At 41.8% G+C, this 21,260-nt stretch overlaps 1 protein-coding gene across 1 annotated transcript; it reads right to left on the bottom strand.

Moving 5' to 3' along the window:
- On the bottom strand, positions 1-4,576 carry LOC139718493 (uncharacterized). The gene is given in 2 exon segments (XM_071629967.1): positions 1-4,224; positions 4,226-4,576. Coding segments are annotated over 2 exon segments (4,488 nt in total). The 5' UTR covers positions 4,490-4,576.
- Positions 4,577-21,260: the final 16,684 nt, after the last annotated feature.

Raw genomic sequence — 21,260 nt, 5'->3', positions numbered from 1 at the left:
CTACAGCCGGCTTAGTAGGTCTGCGCCAACATTCTCGCTGCCGCGGATAGCTTCCACCCGGAATCTGTAGGGTTGCAAAGCCAGAATCCAACGCATTAGCCTCCCATTTGCAGGGCTAGCCTTGTTCATGTACACTAGTGGGTGGTGGTCGGTTTCTAGCACAAATTGTCTGCCGTACAAGTATGGTTCGAACTTCTTTACTGCCCAAACTACAGCTAAGCACTCACGTTCTATGGTTGAGTATGCTTGTTCTCGTCGAAGCAGTTTTCGGCTCGCGTAGGAGACTGGAAATCGTTCGTCTTGGTGTGTTTGGAGGAGGACTGCTCCTAGTCCAACGTTGGAGGCGTCTGTCCTGAGGATGAAGTCCTGTGACAAATCTGGCAGATGAAGGATAGGGGGGTTAGAAAGTTTTTCCTTCAGTGTGGTGAAGGCCTGCTCTTGGCTCGTTTCCCATTTTACCTTGTTTGGTTCAGCATTTCTGGTCCTGTCTGTGAGTGGTGCGGCGACGGCGGCGTAGTTCGGAATGAACTTCCGGTAGTAGTTCGCCATACCTAGAAAGGATCTGAGCTCTCGTTTGGTCTGAGGCTGACTTACCTCTTGGATGGCTTTGAGTTTTTCAGGGCGGGGTCTTACCTGTCCGTGTTCGATCACATGTCCTAGGAATTCGACGCTTGTCTGTCCGATGAAGCACTTACTTGGTCTAGCAGTGAGCTTTGCGGCTCGTAGTCGTCTGAAGAGTTCTGTGAGTGTACGTAGGTGTTCTTCCCACGTGGTCGAATAGATGAGGATGTCGTCGATGTAGTTCACCGTTCCTCCGAGTCGGTCTAGCAGTCTCCTCATCAGTCGACTGAAGGAGGCGGGAGCGTTCACTAAGCCGAAGGGCATCATTGTGAACTGAAAGAGACCATCGGGGGTAAGAAAAGCGGTTAGTGGTTTGGATTCGGCAGCCATGGGTACCTGCCAGTATCCTTTGCTGAGATCTATTTTGGTGAAGAACTTTGCATGGGCGACTTTTGTGAAGAGTTCATCTTGATCTGGTATGGGTTCAGCATCAAATACAGTCACTTTATTGAGTTTTCTGAAGTCTACACAAAACCGGTTGCTGCCATCGGGCTTTTTAACCAGTACTATGGGGGAGGCAATGGGGCTTTCTGATGGCTCAATTACTCCGAGCGATAGCATGGTTTTTACCTCTTCTCTGACTGTGTCTCTAAGAGAGTGGGGAATGGGATATGGTTTACTCTTCAGGTGTTCATTTCCTTTGAGTTTGATGTGGTGTTCGCCTAACGTGGTTCGCCCGGGAAGATCAGACAGGACGTCTTTGTACTCGTTGAGGAGTTCGTTGACCTGTTCTTTCTGTGGGGAGGAAAGGGCTGAGTTAATTGAGACATCGTCGAGTGACTCTTTCGCCTGAAATGGGAAAGGCTGTAGGAGAGATGTGTTAGTTAGTGGTTGCTGCGTTTCTTCCTCGTCATCATTTTGCTCTTCGCATTCGATCACGGCGGTACAAGCAGCTTCGGCATCTGAAATAGAGGGAACATCATTTCTAGCGTGATACTTTTTCAGAAGATTGATGTGGAACACCTTTGGTTTCCCGTTGAGGTCGATCCTGTAGTCCATGGAGCTGATTTTGGAGATCACGTCAAAGGGGCCCTTCCATTGTAGAAGGAGCTTATTCCTGTCAGTTGGTAGGAGTAGGAGTACCTTGTCTCCGACTTGTAGCTCCCTGTGTTTTGCCTTCTGATTGTAGTATTTTGCATACCTGTTTGCTGATTTCTGAAGTTGAGTGTGGGCGTTGCGGCATGTCTCGTCGATCCTGTTTCGGAGATCAAGTACATAGTGGTAAGTAGACTTGGTCTCACCTGTTTCGGCTTCTCCTGTCCAGAGTTCTCTCAGGATGTCGAGGGGTCCGCGTACCTTCCGGCCGTAAAGAAGCTCGAACGGGGAGAACCCCATGCTCTCTTGTGGTGCTTCTCTCACTGCAAATAGAAGGGGAGTAATGTACCTGTCCCAGTCTTTTGGGTTTTCAGCGCACATACGTTTCAACATTTGTTTTAGAGTGCCATTGAAGCGCTCAACTAGTCCATTCGCGGCAGGGTGATATGGGGATGTAGTGAAGTGTTTGATGGAGAGTAATTTGCTTACCTCTTTCATGAGATCAGATGTGAACTGAGTCCCTTGATCGGTCAGCATTTCCTTGGGGATTTCGACTCTGGTGAAGATGCTCACTAGGGCTTCTGCAACTCTTTCTGTCTCGATGCTTGGGAGTGGGATTGCCTCGGGGTACCTAGTAGCAACATCAATAACGGTAAGTATGTACCTATTTTTCTGGTCAGTCATTGGGTGTATTGGTCCAACTATGTCTACAGCAATGCGTTCGAAGGGGACTTCGATGAGCGGCATCTTTCCGAGTGGGACCTTGGTTACACGACCTTTTGATAGTGTACGTTCGCAGACGTCACACGATCTACAGTACCTGGTAATGTCAGAGTTCATACCGGGCCAAAAGAAATTGGTAAGTATCTTTTCTGTTGTCTTTTTGGTACCTTGATGTCCTCCGAGTATGTTTTCATGGGCTGTCTGCATGACCTGTTTGCGGTATTGTTTTGGTACTACCACTTGTGTGATTGTTGTGTCAGGGTCCATTTGGGGAGAGTGGAATGAGCGATACAGCATTCCGTCTTTGTAAAAGAAGGAAGAGAGACCGTTATTGCGACTTACCTTCTCTGAACGAGTATCGGCGAGTTCTCGCAGGCGGTGTAATGTTTCATCCTTCTGTTGTGCCTCTTTGAGAGCTGTTGGAGTCACGATATCTTCCATTGGGTGTGGGGTTCTGAGAGGACGAAATGGCTTACCGTCTCGTTGAGCCTGGGCTCTCGTCTGTACTGCGCCGACAGGCATTGGTGTAGCCGTCCAGTCAGGATCTGGGTTGTCTGGTTCTCTTACTCCGGGTAGGTTACCTAAAATCAGGTCATAGAGTGGAGTTTTCATGCACAATGCGTTAACTTTTCCTACGTAGAAGGGAGTGTCAACATCTATTCTAGCGACGGGGAGAGTTTTCACTGTGCCGTCAATCAGCACGCAAGTACTTTCTTCACCTGTCATTTGGGTTGGCTGGACAAGATCTTGTTTAATGACAGCTCCGCTGCAGCCGCTGTCTCTGAGAACAGAAATTTGATTGTTATTGACTAGTCCGTTAGTAACTGGCATTTGTCTGACCACATGTTCTTTGGTGCATGCTGCACTCATCAACGGCAAGGAGTGTCCACATTTGAATTGGATATGATCTGTGGTGGATTCTAGTTTGGGGGCATTGAGTGGCATCCGAACCATCATACAAGAAGCCTCAATTTTGACCTTTGTGTTAGTGCAAGCTGGACATTGACAGGGAGTATGTGGATTTGGTTCTACCTGATCGGGTTCCGATGAAGCCAGGTTGTGTTCCGAGATAGGGGGGTTTCCTTGCTCTGGATCCTGGGCGAGGACTAGACCTGCCGATTTCATGGGGGAGAAAGGACAATAGTTAGCAATGTGACCTGGTTTGTGGCATATGAAACACGTTCTGCCTCTGTTTCCCTGTTTTGTACAATCACGGGCAAGGTGACCGTGTTGGTGGCAGTTGTAACATCTGGGTTGAGATGGGGGCCTATTTCCTGAAATGTTATTTGGAGGGATTTTACCTTCAGGTCTGGTGTTGCTCCGTGGCATCTGTCCCACGTGTGTCTGGATGTTCCTTTGTGCCGGTGGGGGTGGTTTGAAGGTGCCTCCTCTGGCGTCTAAGTACTGCTCAGCTAGTTTCACCACGTCCTTCGAAGTCTCGGGCTGCCGTTCCTTCAGGAAGATGGCCAGCTCTCGATGACACCCACTGATGAGCTGCTCCCGGAGGAGTAGATCTGCCAGCTCCTCGAAAGTGTGCTCTATACCAGAGAGGCTTACCCGCCTGTTCAAGTAGTTCTCTAGTCGGTTTGCATACTGGGATGCCGTTTCTCCTGTTGTCGGTTTGCCTGAAAAAAACTTGGAGCGAAATCCTTCTGCAGTGAGCTGAAAGGATTTCAAGAGTGCATGTTTCAAAGTGTCATAATCATTGGATTCCGCACTTGACAATCTAGAGTGGACATCAAGAGCCTTACCTGTAAGCAGTGTGCTTAAGTTGAGTGCCCAGTCTGTAGTTGGCCAGTTTTGATTTTTGGCATATCGTTCGAACCGCTGTAGATAGATCTATGTTATCTATGTTATCTTTGTCTTCGTGAAATAGAGGCAATTTTGGAGATCGAGCTTTGCACCCATTAGAACTTGATTCGCTTTTGGTTTGCTTTTCTCGCGCTATCGCCAATTGTAGCTCGGCTGTTTCTCTTTCCTGTCGCCTTAACTCTAACATGTCCGCTCTTTCCTCTCTGAGTCTCTTTTGCTCGTCAGTAACAAACTGCCTAAGCTCCTCTCCACTGAATCCGAACTTTTCTCCAATTTCAGTTAACTTAGCTAGCTCCATTCTGAATTACCTGAGCACTTATAATACAAAAATGTATTCAGATCAGTTCAGATCATGTACACAATGAATATACAACGGTGCACCTATAGATAGTACATACATACAAATGTAGAGGAAACAAAAAAATCACAAGTTTTCCTCAACCTTTTTCTTTACACTTTTTTCTCCGTTTATATACCCATGTGACTTCGAATGGCACGAGTTATACTCCCGGACAAGCCCCCAGAAAATGTCACATGGGCGGACTTAAATAATACTCAATCACACTCGTGCCATTCACTTTAATGTACAATTTAATATAAGCATTTGTGGAATATTTACAGGACTGAAATCAAGGAGTTGTGACCAACATAAAATGCAAAATCAAAATTCTGAGTGAGATAAATTAAATTACAATACTCTTATATTCGACAACCATGTGAACGGGACCCTGCCTTGGTCCGGTTCCACCTGTAATTTTGGCTTAACACTTATTCAGAATAATTATAACAGCTTCACTATCAATTCGTTATCCCTGACAATCCACTATCTGCTATCAAGCGCAACACTATATGGTTCACACCACCGTAGTGCTGATCCTGAGATGACCAGCCTGCACGCACGACGGTTTACCGCGGTTATAACACTTGCCTTCAATTACACTGCTTCCGTTTACATCCGGGTTCTGTGTTAACCCGCAACTATCATGGAGTGTATAAATACCAACATTCGAATTATGTGCACATCATATTCATCCTTTTACCAATTTAACATGACCTTCACCTCTCTACTTCGGCGACACTTCCTCGTCATAACCAATCATATCAACAGGGTGTCATGCACCCGCCAGGTTCATCGCTCACCTGCGTTGTCCACAGAGTCACCTTAATTGTCAAACTATTCGCTTCCAGAACATAACTGATTCGTGGGTGGAGCGTCCTTGTATGCGAGGTTGCTGTTCCAGCTCCAAAGTCTCGCGAGGGACCCGCGTTCCGTATTCTTTGGCGTCCAAAGTCCTCCCTAGCGAGGGGCGGACACAGTCGCTCTGCTGCGAATGCGTCGGCCTGGGAGTAGGCTCGTCCTCGGCCTCGGCGCCATCTACAAAATTATTTAAATGCAACATATACCAATGGGGTGTGTTCTAACCACACATACAAAAACATTATCAGCTTAAATCCTGACATCACAGTGAAAATTTGAGAACTGCATTATTATCCAATTAACATACAAAATTCACATAATGAAATGTTTCAAACATTGGAAATATAACAGTGCATAGCTTATCAAACATCACCGCATCGTTTTCAAAAACTGTACACCATTATAATATACTTTATCACTTATTCACGGGGTTCTCCGGGGCTATATGTGGTGCCCTGAAACACATTCACATCCTTTTACACGACAAAGCAGAAATCAAATCGCAATTTAACTTACCAATGACCGGTGTAATATAACCAAAATGCCTCTTCTTCTTGGCTACTGGAAGGCTGCAAAGGCTGTTGGAATACGCCTTCTGGCAGCAAACAAAATCTGAACTCAAATCAGCCAGTATACAGGCTGACGGTAAGGTGGACGGACGGCTCCTGGCCGCAAACGAAATTGGGCTTAGACACAAAATTATCTTGCCAACTGGCGCCTGGGTGTGGCAGGTTGGTTTCCTGCCATCACGGAGCTAACTCAATGTTCTCTCGGTGAAATCAAAATGGTGTCTGCCACGAAAAGATCCAACTCTACTGTTAAATTGCTACTCGACTACGACACTCCTTTTCGAGGCATTTGGAATATTTGATACAACTAAAAGGACTTGAACGAAAACACCTATACAGCACTCTCCCTGAACTGGAGCTATTTCCTGTCTTTTCTTTCTACATTAATTGACATGCAAAAATAAATGAACTCCTCTCGGTCATCGATGGCGCGACTTGTAAAACATTTACACCTGTCCTAGCACTTTCTCTCTCTCACTCTCGCTTTCTCTCTCGCTCACTCACTCGCACTTTTTGTCTCGTTATCCCTACCCGTAAACATGTTTGTCTAGTTGAATGACCGATAGGTGTTGTACATGAAACAACCTGGAAATGCATTTTCAATGTGACACCTAGATCATTTAAGACTCTACACGTGTCTAGACAAGCAATAATACCAGTTTCTTTGAACCTGTGTAGACGAAATCCTGAAGATCCAAATTCAACTATAGAGTCTAGGGTCTACGTGGTTATATCTAACGTTTTCTAGGCCCTACGATAGGTTAAGTCTAGGGGCCCTGGCCTAACGTTCTCTACGTCACTAACGAGCGACAGAGCTAACGTTAGTTAACACTTGACTCTACAATAGGTGTACCATGGATCTAACGCTACAGTATCACGTTAGACGCCCTACTTACTGCACTGTGGGTCCAGGACCAGGACTAGATGATGTTTTGTAGGACTAGGGATCTACTTGATTTAAACACAAGGCTCGTCACATTGAAGTCACCATTGCTGCACATGTGGATTCCAAGAGTGTGTTGTAGCACAGTTAAATGTCGTAGTAAAAGTTCATAGCGTAGCGTGATCAAAGAGCGCTTAGCGTATACCGTACACACGCTGCCCATTTCCACGGCGCACTTCCGCGTAGAATGTACGGAGAAAGCGGCACAAATCTTGGGTTGACTTGCTCAATATCCGTCGGATTGATTCCTTTTTCAGAACAGCAGGAGTCCAAAATTCGTAGGGCGTATTTTATGGCATCCTTTGTGTCCTCATTGTAAGATACTGTTTATATAGATCAGCCTCTGTAAAAGTAGCGAACCTGTTCATTTCAGCTTCCATGTTTATTCTACCGCTGAAAGTCTAGCCCCACACAGACAAGTTGCTGGCATAGCCAGCGAGAATTGAGAATAACGATAATATCGAGCAAAGCATATCGCAGTTGTTGCGCAATCGCGTCGATAAGGTGCGGGATTCAGTACTCGATGATTAAAATGAGGGAGCAAAAACCGATATTCAAGTTCAAGTTGATTTATTCACTTCCAACAAACAAATAAGAAATAAAAAGAAACGCTCATATACACAGACGTCATGAAATCAGTACCACAATGCGATGAACAGAATAACATTGTAAGAAAAATATAGGTAAATTATCAACAGAGGTACAAATAACTGTTACGTCACTGTGGTAAATGCATAAACGATATTGCTGGAAATGGAGGGGACTGCTAAAAAGCAGAGCTTGTAGAATGCAGTCCCCTCATAAAGAAAAAAATTGCAAAAACAACATCAACAACAACAAATTTCCCTAAGCGGTAGCAAAAAAAAAAAGAAGAGAGAGACAGAGTATAATACACACATACTTTTTGTACACGCACACATACGGACGCACATTAACAAACACATGGCGGCTCTCTTGTAAGGAAAAAATTGATGAGAGGATAGAAAAATGTAGTAGTGAAGAAGGTAGTAAGTCCGAGGTGGACAAGGGGGGGGGGGGGGGGAGGAGGGGAGAGGAGAGGAAAATGGTGGGTCATAACCAGGGCACTGGAGGCACAGAAGCACGGGCTCGCTGATGAAGAAAGAGTAGTGAGAATAACGAAGCAACAACAACTTTGAAAATCAAAAGTAAACAAAGAAAAATGAATTATGCTGCGTACGAAGTTTTTAGATGATTCTTTAACTTTAAAGAAAATGTATAAAAACTTAAAGCTTCTTTTATATTATTATCCAGAGAATTCCAGAATTTTGGTCCAGAAAAGGAGAATAAAGATTTTGCAAAAACCGTCCTAGTCAAAGGCAAATGATATTCATGGGATTGACGGGTTGGATATGCATGAACAGTTTCATTCTTTAAAAACATGGAATCAAACACAAGGGGGAGAAAATGGTTGGTGAGTTTATACATGAATTGTCCTAATTGCAAACGATAAAGATCATGAATTTTCAAAATATTATTTTCGTGGAATAAATTATTAATATGACTTCTCCACGATTCGTGACAAATGATACGAAGAGCAAATCGATAGTGGGTTATCGTTTGCAATCGTTATATTTTGCGTGCACAATAACTTTTGTCATGCACTGCCGGCCTGTATCATAAGTATGTATGCTATTTTATATAAATATATATATATATATATATATATATATATATATATATATATATACCGGGTGTCCCAAAAAAAGCGGAACGGTGGATTTTCAGTACCTTGCGTTCTAAAAGTGAAATATTTTTTTACATCATTAGAAAGAGCATCTTCCGCAGAAGACAATGATACCAAAATCATTAAATTTGGTTCAGTACTTTTTATTCTACGCCAATTTCTGTAAATGCAGTCATTTTCAATTTTTTGCGACTTATGAGATAATAATTTGGACGCGACACGCGTTCCATAAGGCGAATTGTATAAGCTCGTTGATCCATGTCAACAAAAGATAACGCTTTCATATTGGGCGCGCGCACACACAGACACAGACACACACACACACACACACACACACACTGCTTTTTCCTGGCCAGTGCCCAATGTGAAAGCTGTATCTTTTGTTGACATGGATCACCGAGCTTACACAATATTCACCGTATGGATCGCGTGTCGCACTCAAATTATTATCTCATAAGTCCCAAAAATCCGGCGAAATTTGAAAATGACTGCATTTTCAGAAATTGGCGTAGAATAGAAAGTACTGAACCAAATTTAATGATTTTGGTATCATTGTCTTCTGCGGAAAATGCTCTTTCTACTGATGTCAAAAAATATATCACTTTTAGAACGCAAAGTACCGAAAATCCACCGTTCCGCTTTTTTTGGGACACCCGGTATATATAGAATAATAATATATGTTACATATAAATTTAGATATGTAACATATATTACTGTATATTGCCTAATGTATGATATATATATATATATATATATATATATATATATATATATATTTATATAACTTGCATTATAAAGAGTTCCTTTACAAAAGTTACTAAATCAACTTTCGATGGCAAGGACAGCAATGACTGCTGTGTCCCATATTAACAGGAGTACCCCATTATTATAGAAATAATAGCAACAACAATAATAATGATAATGATAATAATATGTCTTATTTATCCAGGGTAGCATCGTCAGAGTTGCCCTGCTCTACCAGAGGGCCCTGACATAAAGAAAATGTGTCACGGAGAAATCTACGTGTCCACACTGACTTTCTAGGAACTGATTTTCTTTTTTGAGGAGGGGGGGGGGGGTGTTTCGGATTTAGTACTTTTTGGAACAAAAATTGTATCACGACAATGCACAACAAGTAAACGCTATAGTGACGATAGATTCTGTAACTTCATGTATTTTATTTTGGAACGATTTGTTATCTCTTTACATTCTTCTCCTTTTTCCTCAATCCCTCCCAAGAATTCACACGCACATAGAAATGAAATATTGCACAGATGAATAATCAGGTAATATGTGGGTCATCTGCACAGCTAACACAGCTAGGAAACCTAGCCAATCTGGCCTTCCTCTGAGATGGGGTCGAAATGCAGTCGAGCATTATGCACTCTGGTTTCTGACAGGATAGAGCTGGACGTAGCTTATCATCTTTTGGGAAAAATCATTTTTCATTGCATGATTAACCACTGTCTCACTAGAATTTCGATAATTTGAAGATTTATCTTACGGACTACTAAAATAAGTACATTTTTGCATCCCCCTCCCCCCCCCCCCCCCCGCCAAAAAAAGGTTCAATTTGATTACAAAAAAGATTTAGCACTGTTTAGAAAGTAACTTTTTATGTATACTTATACATTTACATTCAAACACACATAGGACGATACAAGCACACACACATACAAAATCAAGGCAGACAGTCTGTGGTCGTGACTGAAACTTCAAGAGGAAAAGGAACTAAATACAAATAAAATATCAAATAAAATGACTGTAGTTCCGCCTTTCAGACTAAAGGCGACTCGTGACCAAATCATGACATGATTGTGATCTGTGTCAAGGTTCCTGATATTATCAGTGGCCAAAGGCATCTATTACAAACTGTGAAACAGAATTGGACGCTTATACTCCTTTTCCAAACGAATATTTATAACGATAAGGGAGTTCACGGTTGGTACATGTCTCATTTGACCCCGACACAACAGACTTTCAAATAACATGGAAAGGTCTTGTGATGGAATGTTCTTTGTTGACGCATACCATCCTTGTAATTATTGTTGACGATTCATTTCATTTGTAGGTTCTAACAAATAGTGTGAAACACATAATTGAAATTTATTAAAAGTAAAAGGCAAATACACAAACATGCTCATTTTAAATTTATTTTGCATATGCACAAATCACAACCTTCAACTCCCTAATAATATGCCTAGCCACTCGTGGTTATGCATGTAATTCATTGCTTTTAAAAGAGTCCACTCACTGATCAACATTACTTGTTTAAAAGCAAGGAAACAAACACAAAAGATATACAAAATCACCATCGTGGTCTTAAAAGTGTTTTACGAGAATGCAGGAAGGGGGGGGGGGGGTAACAATCTCCATCCCTATATCGTGTCCTGTTATACACGAAGTATATAGAGCTAGGCAAGTAACAAACTTAACATAGTTATTCGAGGGATATCATGCACGGATACTACATACAATAGTTTGTACAAAAATATATACTAACCGGTAGATATGACACACTCTCCACGGCACCTTTCTTGTGCACATAGGCACGCGTGGGGACCCTGTATACCGGTCTTGTTCCAAGTGGGCAGCGCCATCATGTAACTGCACATTTATAACAACACGAAACATGGTAATTTGATTTAATCTCACTGAAATTATGAGGAAATAGCTAATTCCATAGACATTTAAATTTCCTTTTTGTTACCCCAATCTATTTTTATATATATGTATTTGAGGTAATCTATTAGGTTGTTATTTGATTATAGCAAAACTTGAAATCTCCACTTCTGTCTTGCTTAAAACAGACTTGTGCAAATCATTACCAGTTATGTTCCAAACTTCAGTGTGTTCATTTTGTGTCTTGTTTATTAAGTGAAAGTTGAAATAAATTCCACTTCAATATCAAACTTGGTTACTTACGGCATGCACCGGCTCCGATCCCTCGCCACTCTTCTGTACTCTGTGTGGGTAGGCCTACTCATATATCTCTGCTACAAGTATTCAGTTCCTATGAGCACATGAGCAGGGGCGGATCCAGGAATTCCGTGAAGGGGGGGGGGGGGGTGGCAAAGAATATTTCTGGTGCTACTTCCGGGTTTCATATCAAGTTTTTCTTGTTCTTTTGTTTTTAACAAAAAACAAACAGGGGGCGCGGACCCGGAGCTCCCCCCCCCCAATCCGTCACTGGATGGGTCTCATTACGTAGACCACCGAAGCAAAAATCCTAAGATCCCCATCCCCTTCACACGCCACACTAGCTCACGTGTGTAGTACCCATGTGCATGTATCTTTTGTGTACTTTCTTGAGTGCAACAGAGCTATAATGCTTGCCTGTCTTGCACCGTACTTTAAACAAGAAACTGCATAAGAAGTTGATTTAGTTGCTGACGAGACTTCGCCCGAAACAGACTGTCCATCTGAGTCACTAGAAAGCAACGCTTTCCACCCTTCTATTGTACTACATGAGCTCCTATGTAGTTGAGCACTTCTGGCCATTGCAGTTCACACTTCTATATATATATATATATATATATATATATATATATATATATATATACATATATATATATGTATACATAAATATATATATAAATATATAATACATAAGATGACTCACTGGTATACATACAACAACATGGCTGCACTCGGTAGCAGTGTAAGTCTAAGTAACGTGAGTCTTTAAAGGCCATTTTATCAATGGGTTCATAGCTGTATAACAAAATACAATAATGATATAAATAAATCACTTCATATTATTCGTTTCATTTGATAAGGGTATAATGATATCAGACTGAACATTCGTGTGTTATTGGTTATAAAAACTACAATATGAGCGTAAACATCAAAAGTCGCCAATTTGCTATCCTCGCGTTGTATACTATATGACATAAGACCATATTAGTAATGTAGGGCTATAAACATTTTCGTATTGTTGACTATATGTTACTTATGTTTGTTTCCCTATCAATGACACAAAAAATAAGTCTTAAACAAAAATGTCGTGTTTCTCTTTCATCTCAGCCCTATCTACCCTACTATACTGAGTGATAGGCGTCATTACGGGTAACAGGAAGCTCAGTGTGTAACTCCTCTTCCGAAACCGAAAGTTTGATAATGCATTAAAATTGCTTGGTGTATTGACTCTATAACGACACGCTATATTTACTGGGAAAACAGACTGAATGCATTTGTTGTTGATAATTCATGTGGAAAAGAGTCTTGAGCAAGCTTTCTGGTTATTAGGAACAACCGTTCTTATGAATGTTACACGCTAGCAAACAATCTATTCACAAATGACATCATAATCACGTAGTTAATTTTGCTCATCCTTTTCGGAGGCGTTCCCAATACATTCATTTATATCCATATTATGCCTCGATTTCACATTTCTCGGAAAAGGTGCAATGACGTCAGGAATTTTTGGTTGATTATTATAAAAAATAAGGGTCAATTTTAAAAGCATCCCACAGAACATTAAGACTCATGCAGTAGAGAGTCACGGTTGCACAATGAAGCTTGAGGATGCCAAACAGCATTCCATTGCAAACAAGGCTAGGGGATTGTGTCTCCTCCTTTTTTTTTCATGGAACAATCTATATTGGTAGCGTCACATCTAGTCTAACTGCTTTTTTAACACACTTCAAAAATTGATCCCAAAAATACTCCTTGTGACGGATGTCTGGGGACCAGCGAAGAAAAGGTCGGTTGACGCCTAAAAGAAGGCGGACTACATATGGTAACCTGTCGTCTACTATGTTCTCTAAAAACACCAATAATATTGCGTCACGCTGTGAATGATTCATGTGCTGAAGGGCTAACCTCAGTTTCGTCATGTACCAAGGACTTTCGATGGAAGCATAACTAACTACAAAAACTGATTTGTAACTGTTGTCAATGACATCCGCAACAGCATCGAGCCGCAAGAGCCCTGCTCTGAGATCATCGTCACCCACGCAGAGGACAGCTTCAGGATAATTCTCGCGGACAACAGGAACCATTCGGTCAATGACCCATTCTTCGTCGTCATCATGGAAAACTATGTTGATATCATAGCGATATTCATCATCGTCGATTATTTCTCTATACCCAATAATGCAGAGTTTCATCAGGAAAAGCTTGTGTTTAATCCACCATCGATTGTAATACACTGTGATCCCGATGAATATTACCGCAACGCCAGATATAGCGATGCAAGCGTAAAGAAGTACGCGAGGACCGCAAACGAGAATCGGTTGGAAATCAAGAAAACTGTGTCCAACGAGTTCGGCTGGTGAGTTAACAGAACACAGGGTATGACTCAAGAACACTTGGTCGTAATTGTCGTGTACCCAGTTACGAAGCCATTCATTCTGACAATCACACAAGACAGAATTGTAAGACAAGTCCAGGGAAGTAATGCTGCCGAGGATGGGGGAAAACACCTCTTCAGGAATAACATCAATTCCACTCCTCGTCAAATCAAGCTGATATAGTTTGGTGGTATTTCTGAATAACAGAGGGGGTAGCCCCGAAAGTTGATTTCGGCCCAAGGAAAGAGAACCCAGCCTGGGCAAACTTTGGAATATTAGATTTGGGAGTTCTTGCAAGTTGTTGTCGTCAAGATTCAAAGTGTCGAGGGAACGCAAAGATCTGAAAATTTCTGCCGGCAATGTAACCAAACCAACGTCTTGCAAATACAACCGACGTAACTGACTCAGTCCATCAAATCCCCAGGATGGAATGCCGTCTTTGAGAATAGTTCCAGTGAGATCCAAGGCTCGTAAGTTATACATATCCCGGAAGACCGAAACATTTTTCTCGGAGTCCCAAAAGTCAGACGCGTGCAACGGATTTTGGGCCACGAATAGTTCCTCAAGGGTTGATAGTCCAGAGAAGGATCGAGCAGGATCAAGACCGTTTATGTTTGAATCGCTGACATCAAGGACGCGTAGGACTGGCAAATTGTGGAACACATTGACACTGAAAGCATCGATTAAGTTGTTGTTGTCTAGAAAAATGTTTTCCAGGTGTTCTAGGCCAGCAAATGCATCAGAAGCGATATGTCGTATGATGTTGAAAGACAAATTCAGATAGATGAGTTTGGGAAGGGCGACGAATGCTTCTGGTGGAATCACCACCAGATTATTGTTGGCGAGATTTAGTGAGGAGAGCTGAGGCATTAACGTGCCAGTTGTCTGTGGCGTCACCAATTGTGAAATTCTACATGAGGCAATATACACCAATGAAATCGATGTCATGTTTGTAAAGGCGACAAAGGATAATGTCTTTAGTGAATTATTGTTCAGCGATAGGACTTCTACAGTTGTCAGATATGAGAACACATTGTCGGGAAGGTGGGAAATGTTACTCGCGCTCAGGTACAAACGAGTTATTTGTGATCCTTTGAGGGGGGCAAAGATGGACTGGGTAATGCCTCCAAGTATGGTCTCACTGAGACCAACGTAGGTTATGTGAGATGAATTCCCCACACCGTCAAAGAGCTCTCTTGCGCCAGTCGGGGATAGTGGATTTCCAAAAAGTTGTAATCCCTGAATGTGGACTCCCTGAAAGCTTGCGCTGTGCACTCGACGCACGATGTTATCACGAAAATCTACTAATTTGACTGAATTTGCGCTCCCTAAATTCTCCAGGTCGCCCTCGTCAATCATCTTGATTTCATTATCAATGAATGCCACGTTTGTCAAGTTGCATCCACTAGCAAGAAGAATGTTGAATTTTGCTGATGAAATGGTGTTGTTGCTTAAATCAATAGACTGAATATAGTTCTGTCTTCTCAGGTCTAGCGAAGGAATCGATCGAAAGCGATTGCTGTTCAAAAAGAGGTCGGTCAGGTAAAGGTTTTGATGAAAGACTTGACTGGGAATGCGCGTTAAATTATTTCCTATGAGATTAATGGTTTGTAGTCGGGGAAGGCCTATGAAAGCCCCTACGTCGATCAAACGGATCCTGTTGTATCGAAGTGACAGAAACTCCAGTTCGGGAAGTCGACCAAAAGAGTCATTAAGAATCTGGTCCAGTAGGTTGTAGGAGAGAGACAGACGTCGGGTATCAAGAGGGATATCAGATGGGATCTTAGTCAAACCTCGACGGGAGCAATTGACGCTAGAAGACTTCACTAGGTATTGACAAGGCGCCGGAAGCGATGCGATGTCTTGGTCAAAGGTCAGAGATGTGGATGGTGCAGGAAGCAAAAATAATAGCAGGAAGAATCCTGTCACGCCGGTGAGCACCGCCAGAGCCAAAGTAGTTCTCGTAGATCTCGAAAATGCCATTATCTCGTGCTGATTCATCGCATGATTGGAAGACGCATGATGTAATTTACTGTCAATAGATAAAAGCATTTATATAGACTAACTTAGTATTCACAAAGCGAAAATAATGATAAGATACAGGGTTTCAACGGACGTATTGGTATACTGACCTGTACACGATAATGCCCCTATCGATTCATTATAATCATTTCGTTTCAAAGGAGCCAACTATATCCTGACGGTGTTCTACAGAAAAAGGGCGAAATGCGTTGGAGTTGGAATATTGAAACCCAAATTGTAGCTGACTTGCTGTTTTCTGTGACAAAACATAAGTGTATGATTTGGGGAACCAACTCTCATAAGGACTAATCCATGTGCGTATGAAACCTTACACTTTTCTAAACAGTCAGCATTTGCTTTGATACTTTGATATATTCTTTAATTGAAAGTCGTTGAAGAGTATACTAGGTTTGAGGTGAATCTGATATCTTAATGCAGCTGTCTGAAATCAATACTTTTCACCAGGAAACACTTAACGACTTACCAAGACCCTTAAATACACATCCCTTTTTTTATCAATTAACACTCCTTCACATTAAATTTTCGGGTCATTTGTTGTGGTTGGTTATAAACATGATGAGTGTACATATTTTACCCGTATATTTTCCTTGCTATATTGACACTTGACATTTTTCTTCGGAAGTTTTCGCTGTGAGATTATCCCATGACATATCCCCCACACTTTGCCTTTCACAAATTTCCTCAGATATTTCTGTCTAAGTCATTTTACCTTTGACAGTTTGTACCCCTAACGTTTCCCTTCTTTTTTACCTGTGACACGTTTACCCGTGATATTTTCCCTCTGACATTTTACCTTTCATTTATTTTCCCAGACGTTTTTACCTTTTATACATATTTACCCTTGACATTATTGTACCGTTGACATTTCTATTTTTTCACATCACTACCTCTGAAATTTCTACTCCGAACCTTTTTCTGGCACTTCTACATGTTTGAATTCTCACCATTTACCTCGATGGGCGAGAAACATTCAGGTTTGATAAGTCCAATATCACGTAAAAGCTGAAAATCCCCTCCTTCATAGCCGTGTAGTCTGTTGCGTTCATCTGTTTTCTTTACTTTGTGCAGCTTGGTTTTCCTGATCAACATTGTTTTCACTCCTCTGATAGCATGATAAAAGATCACTTGACTTATCTCTTCGAGAAAGCGGGGGATTATTACCCTTCACATAATTTTGTTTGTAAGGGGAGAATTCACGTCATGTTCACGTTTATCTTAAGGAATTGAATTTGATTGGAATTTGATTACAATTTCATTTGAGCGCTATGGAAGCCATGAATGCTTTTATAAGCAGGCAACCACGATATTAGCGGTTTTGGGTTTCCTCCTATGGACTTGGCAACTCCCCCCTCCCACTACTCAGGTATTCAATCATACACATATACTTTATAGGGATGGAAATGGGTCAGGATTGTGACCCCCCCCCCCCCCATCTCTTATTTGGTACCATTAAATCGCCTGGTCTAATCTTCTATCCGTTCTCCGTTTCTTTTTTAACAAACGCTGATTACTCGGGGCTTACAGCCAAACAAGCTTGCTTTCATGTAGGTCCCGTCATACTTCTCTTTGTACAACCCCATTTCGATTTCGACCAGTTATCATTACAATCGCTGTGTTGTTATCATGTATATTGCTTGCTTTTATACATTGTTGACAAGGTAAAAAAAATCCCCAAAACCTGCACTATTATTTCTGATGTGATATTCATAAATGAGAAGTATGAAATAAATGAATTGAAAATGAAATTGAAATAGAAATTGAAAATCACCCCCTTTCAAAGCCCAACCAGTCGTCGTAAGAAGCACGGCCTGTCGCGACTTCTGTACAGCGACAGGGCAGTGTATATTTACCCCTGTCACCGCAAAACGATAGCAAAATTATTCCCTAAATGAAGAAAGAGTTCCGAAGTGAAGAGTGCCAACAATATCAGCCCTTCCATGTCCAGGAATGTCTTTAGAGACTTTCTCATACTGAATATACCAGAGAAGACGTAGGCTTACTTCCCTGCTAAAGGAAGGTCAGCCCGGCGTGCTTTGCAGCAATACATGCACAGTTAGCACGTTCGTTAGAATCGGGGTAAACACCAAAAAAAAAAAAAAAAAAAAAAAAAAGCACTACCCGTATTTTGGAATTTTTCGGTGGTTTCAAACTGACTCTATTCTGGACCCTGTTTTAGGATTGTTGGGGAAAGTTTTAGAAACAACCCCTAATTAAGAATAGTTTAGGGAAAACACTTCTTTAAGACACCCTATTTCAACGATTTTCTTTTCCGGGAATTTTCCCTCAAATTGAGCTCCTAAAATACACCCCATTTTTACGGGGAAAGTTGGGAACGGCGCATGCGCTACAGAATGACCACCTGAGTAAAGGGGCAAGGTCGGTATAGAAGATAGAGCTGCTTCCAAAGGACGTCTTGATTGAAAATCCTTGGTCTTATCAACTGAGCTACAAGAGCTTCAATTGATTGCAAGGATTTTGAAGTTATCCACGGTAATTTTAAATCTATGTTTTGGTCGATAATCTAACAACAACCCCAGTCCCAACTTATTTCTTCACCGTAGAAAGATACACAATATCCATTCTCAATGATTACGCTTCCAGATAGGAAACATAATGACGATTTGTGTCAAGACCAAAGATAGGATAATGAACGATGACATAATTTATTCACTTTATTAAATGTCTATAATATGTGATTGTCTGCATTGTCATTGTAGCGTGAAAACATGTAAAACGTCTGAAATCCATAACCTCTTCAGTATCTACCCGATTCTAATGAGCATTTTCCGTTCCGATCGTTGGCTGACTTCGAAATGGAGAAACTTGTAACAAATAGCGAGTGCAGTGGGTGTACTGTCGCTATTCCTCAGTGAAAGCAGTGCTATTCAAGCATGATTACGAGCCTCTGCATGTTAATGGTGCTGAAAAAGCGTACATACAAAGACAAACGCCATTGAAATACAAGTAATTTGATGAATGAATATTCTGGCCCCGTCACCTGCATGACTATAGGGAGCTTTAGATTTTCGTGACGCGGACGTTCGGAGGAAACAAAAAATGTTCTGTGCATGTCATGCGAAAAATTGCTTATCAAAATCGATCTCGCGCCGTCAGAGTTTTCATTTCGGTTCTGGGCCATTTTTGCGTCCGCTCAAACTCACGACGCAGAGAGTTCTTGCTGCAATGATCCAATGGGGGCATTTTACTTTGTAAAGGCTGAAATCTAAAGCTACTTTGCGCGGGGCAGGAAGAGAGGATACCAGCCAGCGCAATTGTTGTTTAAGCGTTCGCGTCGAATATCTAAAGCTTCCTAATACAATGTATGCACACCACAAACTTGCTTACCAGCATAAGGCTGAAGAAGTATCCGAGGTCGAGCTCTTAACGTGACGCTGAACGAATATCTCCACCAACTCTTTCAGCAGTGATAAAGTTCCCGCTGATTTACCGTGGACACTGAAATATCGTATATTTTTCCCGCCCAAACTCCGAAAGACCACTTAATGTTTACCAACGCAACAGCTTTCGGTGAGAACGAATAAGTGGCGGGATGTCGATCGCATACCAAGGCCTTGTGTACGGTAAGTGCCTAGGAACAAGTTCAAATCTGTCTCATAAGAAACATGTTCGGCCAGGGAGATACTGTACTTCACTGGTAACACCACAAGATGGCGCCATTTGAACAATAGCACGATGCATGTTACCTTGGATTTCATTTGATTTGATGGATTCATTTCAGTCTCATTGTTATTCATTAATCAGTATAAAGGTCTATATTCAATCGCTAGGAGTACAATATCTGTATAAAAAAAAAACAATGTGAAACGAATGAACTGATACATAAGAGCTTTATGCGCTAGCAGCCCTTAAAACAAATATGTTCATTTTACATATCAGATTTCCATGGCATGACTTGCTCGAGAGATATATAGAGAATAAAGAGAAGAAAAGAACGAACAATTGAATAACTTCATTTAAAAGAGTAATGAAATAGAGGTCATCGATATTTTCGCTACTGCTCTACAATATCCCGTTGAAATCTTTGAAGACTTCCGTAGCGGTAGAACGTTGGGAGTTAGAAGGCTTAACGGTGCACCACAAATTCTTTCTTGGGTATGTATGTGGTGCTGAAAAGGGCCTACCCACTGTCACCCAATGTCCTGTCGGGTGAAAACTGTGATTAAACACTTTACTCGATAGCTAATGATAATCAAATGAGAGCTTCGGCGCTCGACATACATTTTACACCAATTTTGCCGGAAAATCAATGTTTACAAAGAAATGTACAATAGGTGCTCTTGGGGCTGTCCGAACTTTTAGTTACAGTTTGAAGTCAAACTTAGGTGATATTGGATTACCAAGGGATCCTAACTTAACGTTCAAAGATTTCTGTGTTTATAATTTTGTAGTTATAGCTAGCTTCATGCTATCATTGGCGCTACTAGTAAAAAAAAGAAATCTTGCGGGCTGATTCATGCATACACCAAAAGGTCAGTCTGTATTTATCGTCGGGGATATTACAAACTACGTCTGGCTTCTCGGAGTCCTTCTAGAAAAACCGTCAAAATCAAGCAAACCTATAAAGCTCTTCAGAACACACCGATCTTTCTGTCCAGTTCAGCCAAAGCTTGACAGTGTAAGAACATTCCCACGTGGAGTGTCGTAAGTTAACTCGCCCATGCGAACCCAGTTAACCTTTTCCAAGCTTTATCAAAAACAGTATCTTCTTTATCCAGGGTAGTCTCTTCTGTCATAGGCCTAACTCCTCTATACCAGCTTCTGAGGGCCCTGCCATTATTTTTACCCTGTAGCTTTGCCAGGTACCCATTTGTACACCTCGTTCGAGAGGGACATGCTGGGTAAAAACCCATACCCTTTCCCCACTCAGGCTGTCAACCAGGCGGTCAGGATTGTGACCCCTATCATGTCCTTTTGGAAAGGAAGAAATCAAAATTACCTTCTATCACAGGTTTTTGGAAGGGAAGATAGCCAAATTACCCCCAAACTGAAGGAAGAGTTCTGAGGTGACCAGTGTCCACAGTTTCGGCCCTTGCATGGACAGGAATGTCTTAAGAGACTTTCTCATGTTGAATATACCAGAGAAGACGTAGGCCTACTTCCCTGCTAAAAGGAGGCCAGCCCAGTGTGCTTTCCTGCAAAACAGTCATGCAAAGTAAGCCTATTCGGTAGAATAGGGGCAAACATCAAAAAGCCCCACTACTGCTCCACATTTATCTTGGATTTTTTTTTTCTGGGGTTTGAAACTGACCATGCTCGGGACCCTGTTTCAGATTTGTTAGGGGGAAATTTGAAAACC

Source organism: Diadema antillarum, unplaced genomic scaffold (assembly GCF_040938485.1).
Source record: "Diadema antillarum isolate AM-2024a unplaced genomic scaffold, OU_Dant_1.0 scf00000095, whole genome shotgun sequence".
In the NCBI taxonomy this organism is placed as follows: domain Eukaryota; kingdom Metazoa; phylum Echinodermata; class Echinoidea; order Diadematoida; family Diadematidae; genus Diadema; species Diadema antillarum.
This window is presented reverse-complemented; position numbering and strand designations above follow the sequence as displayed.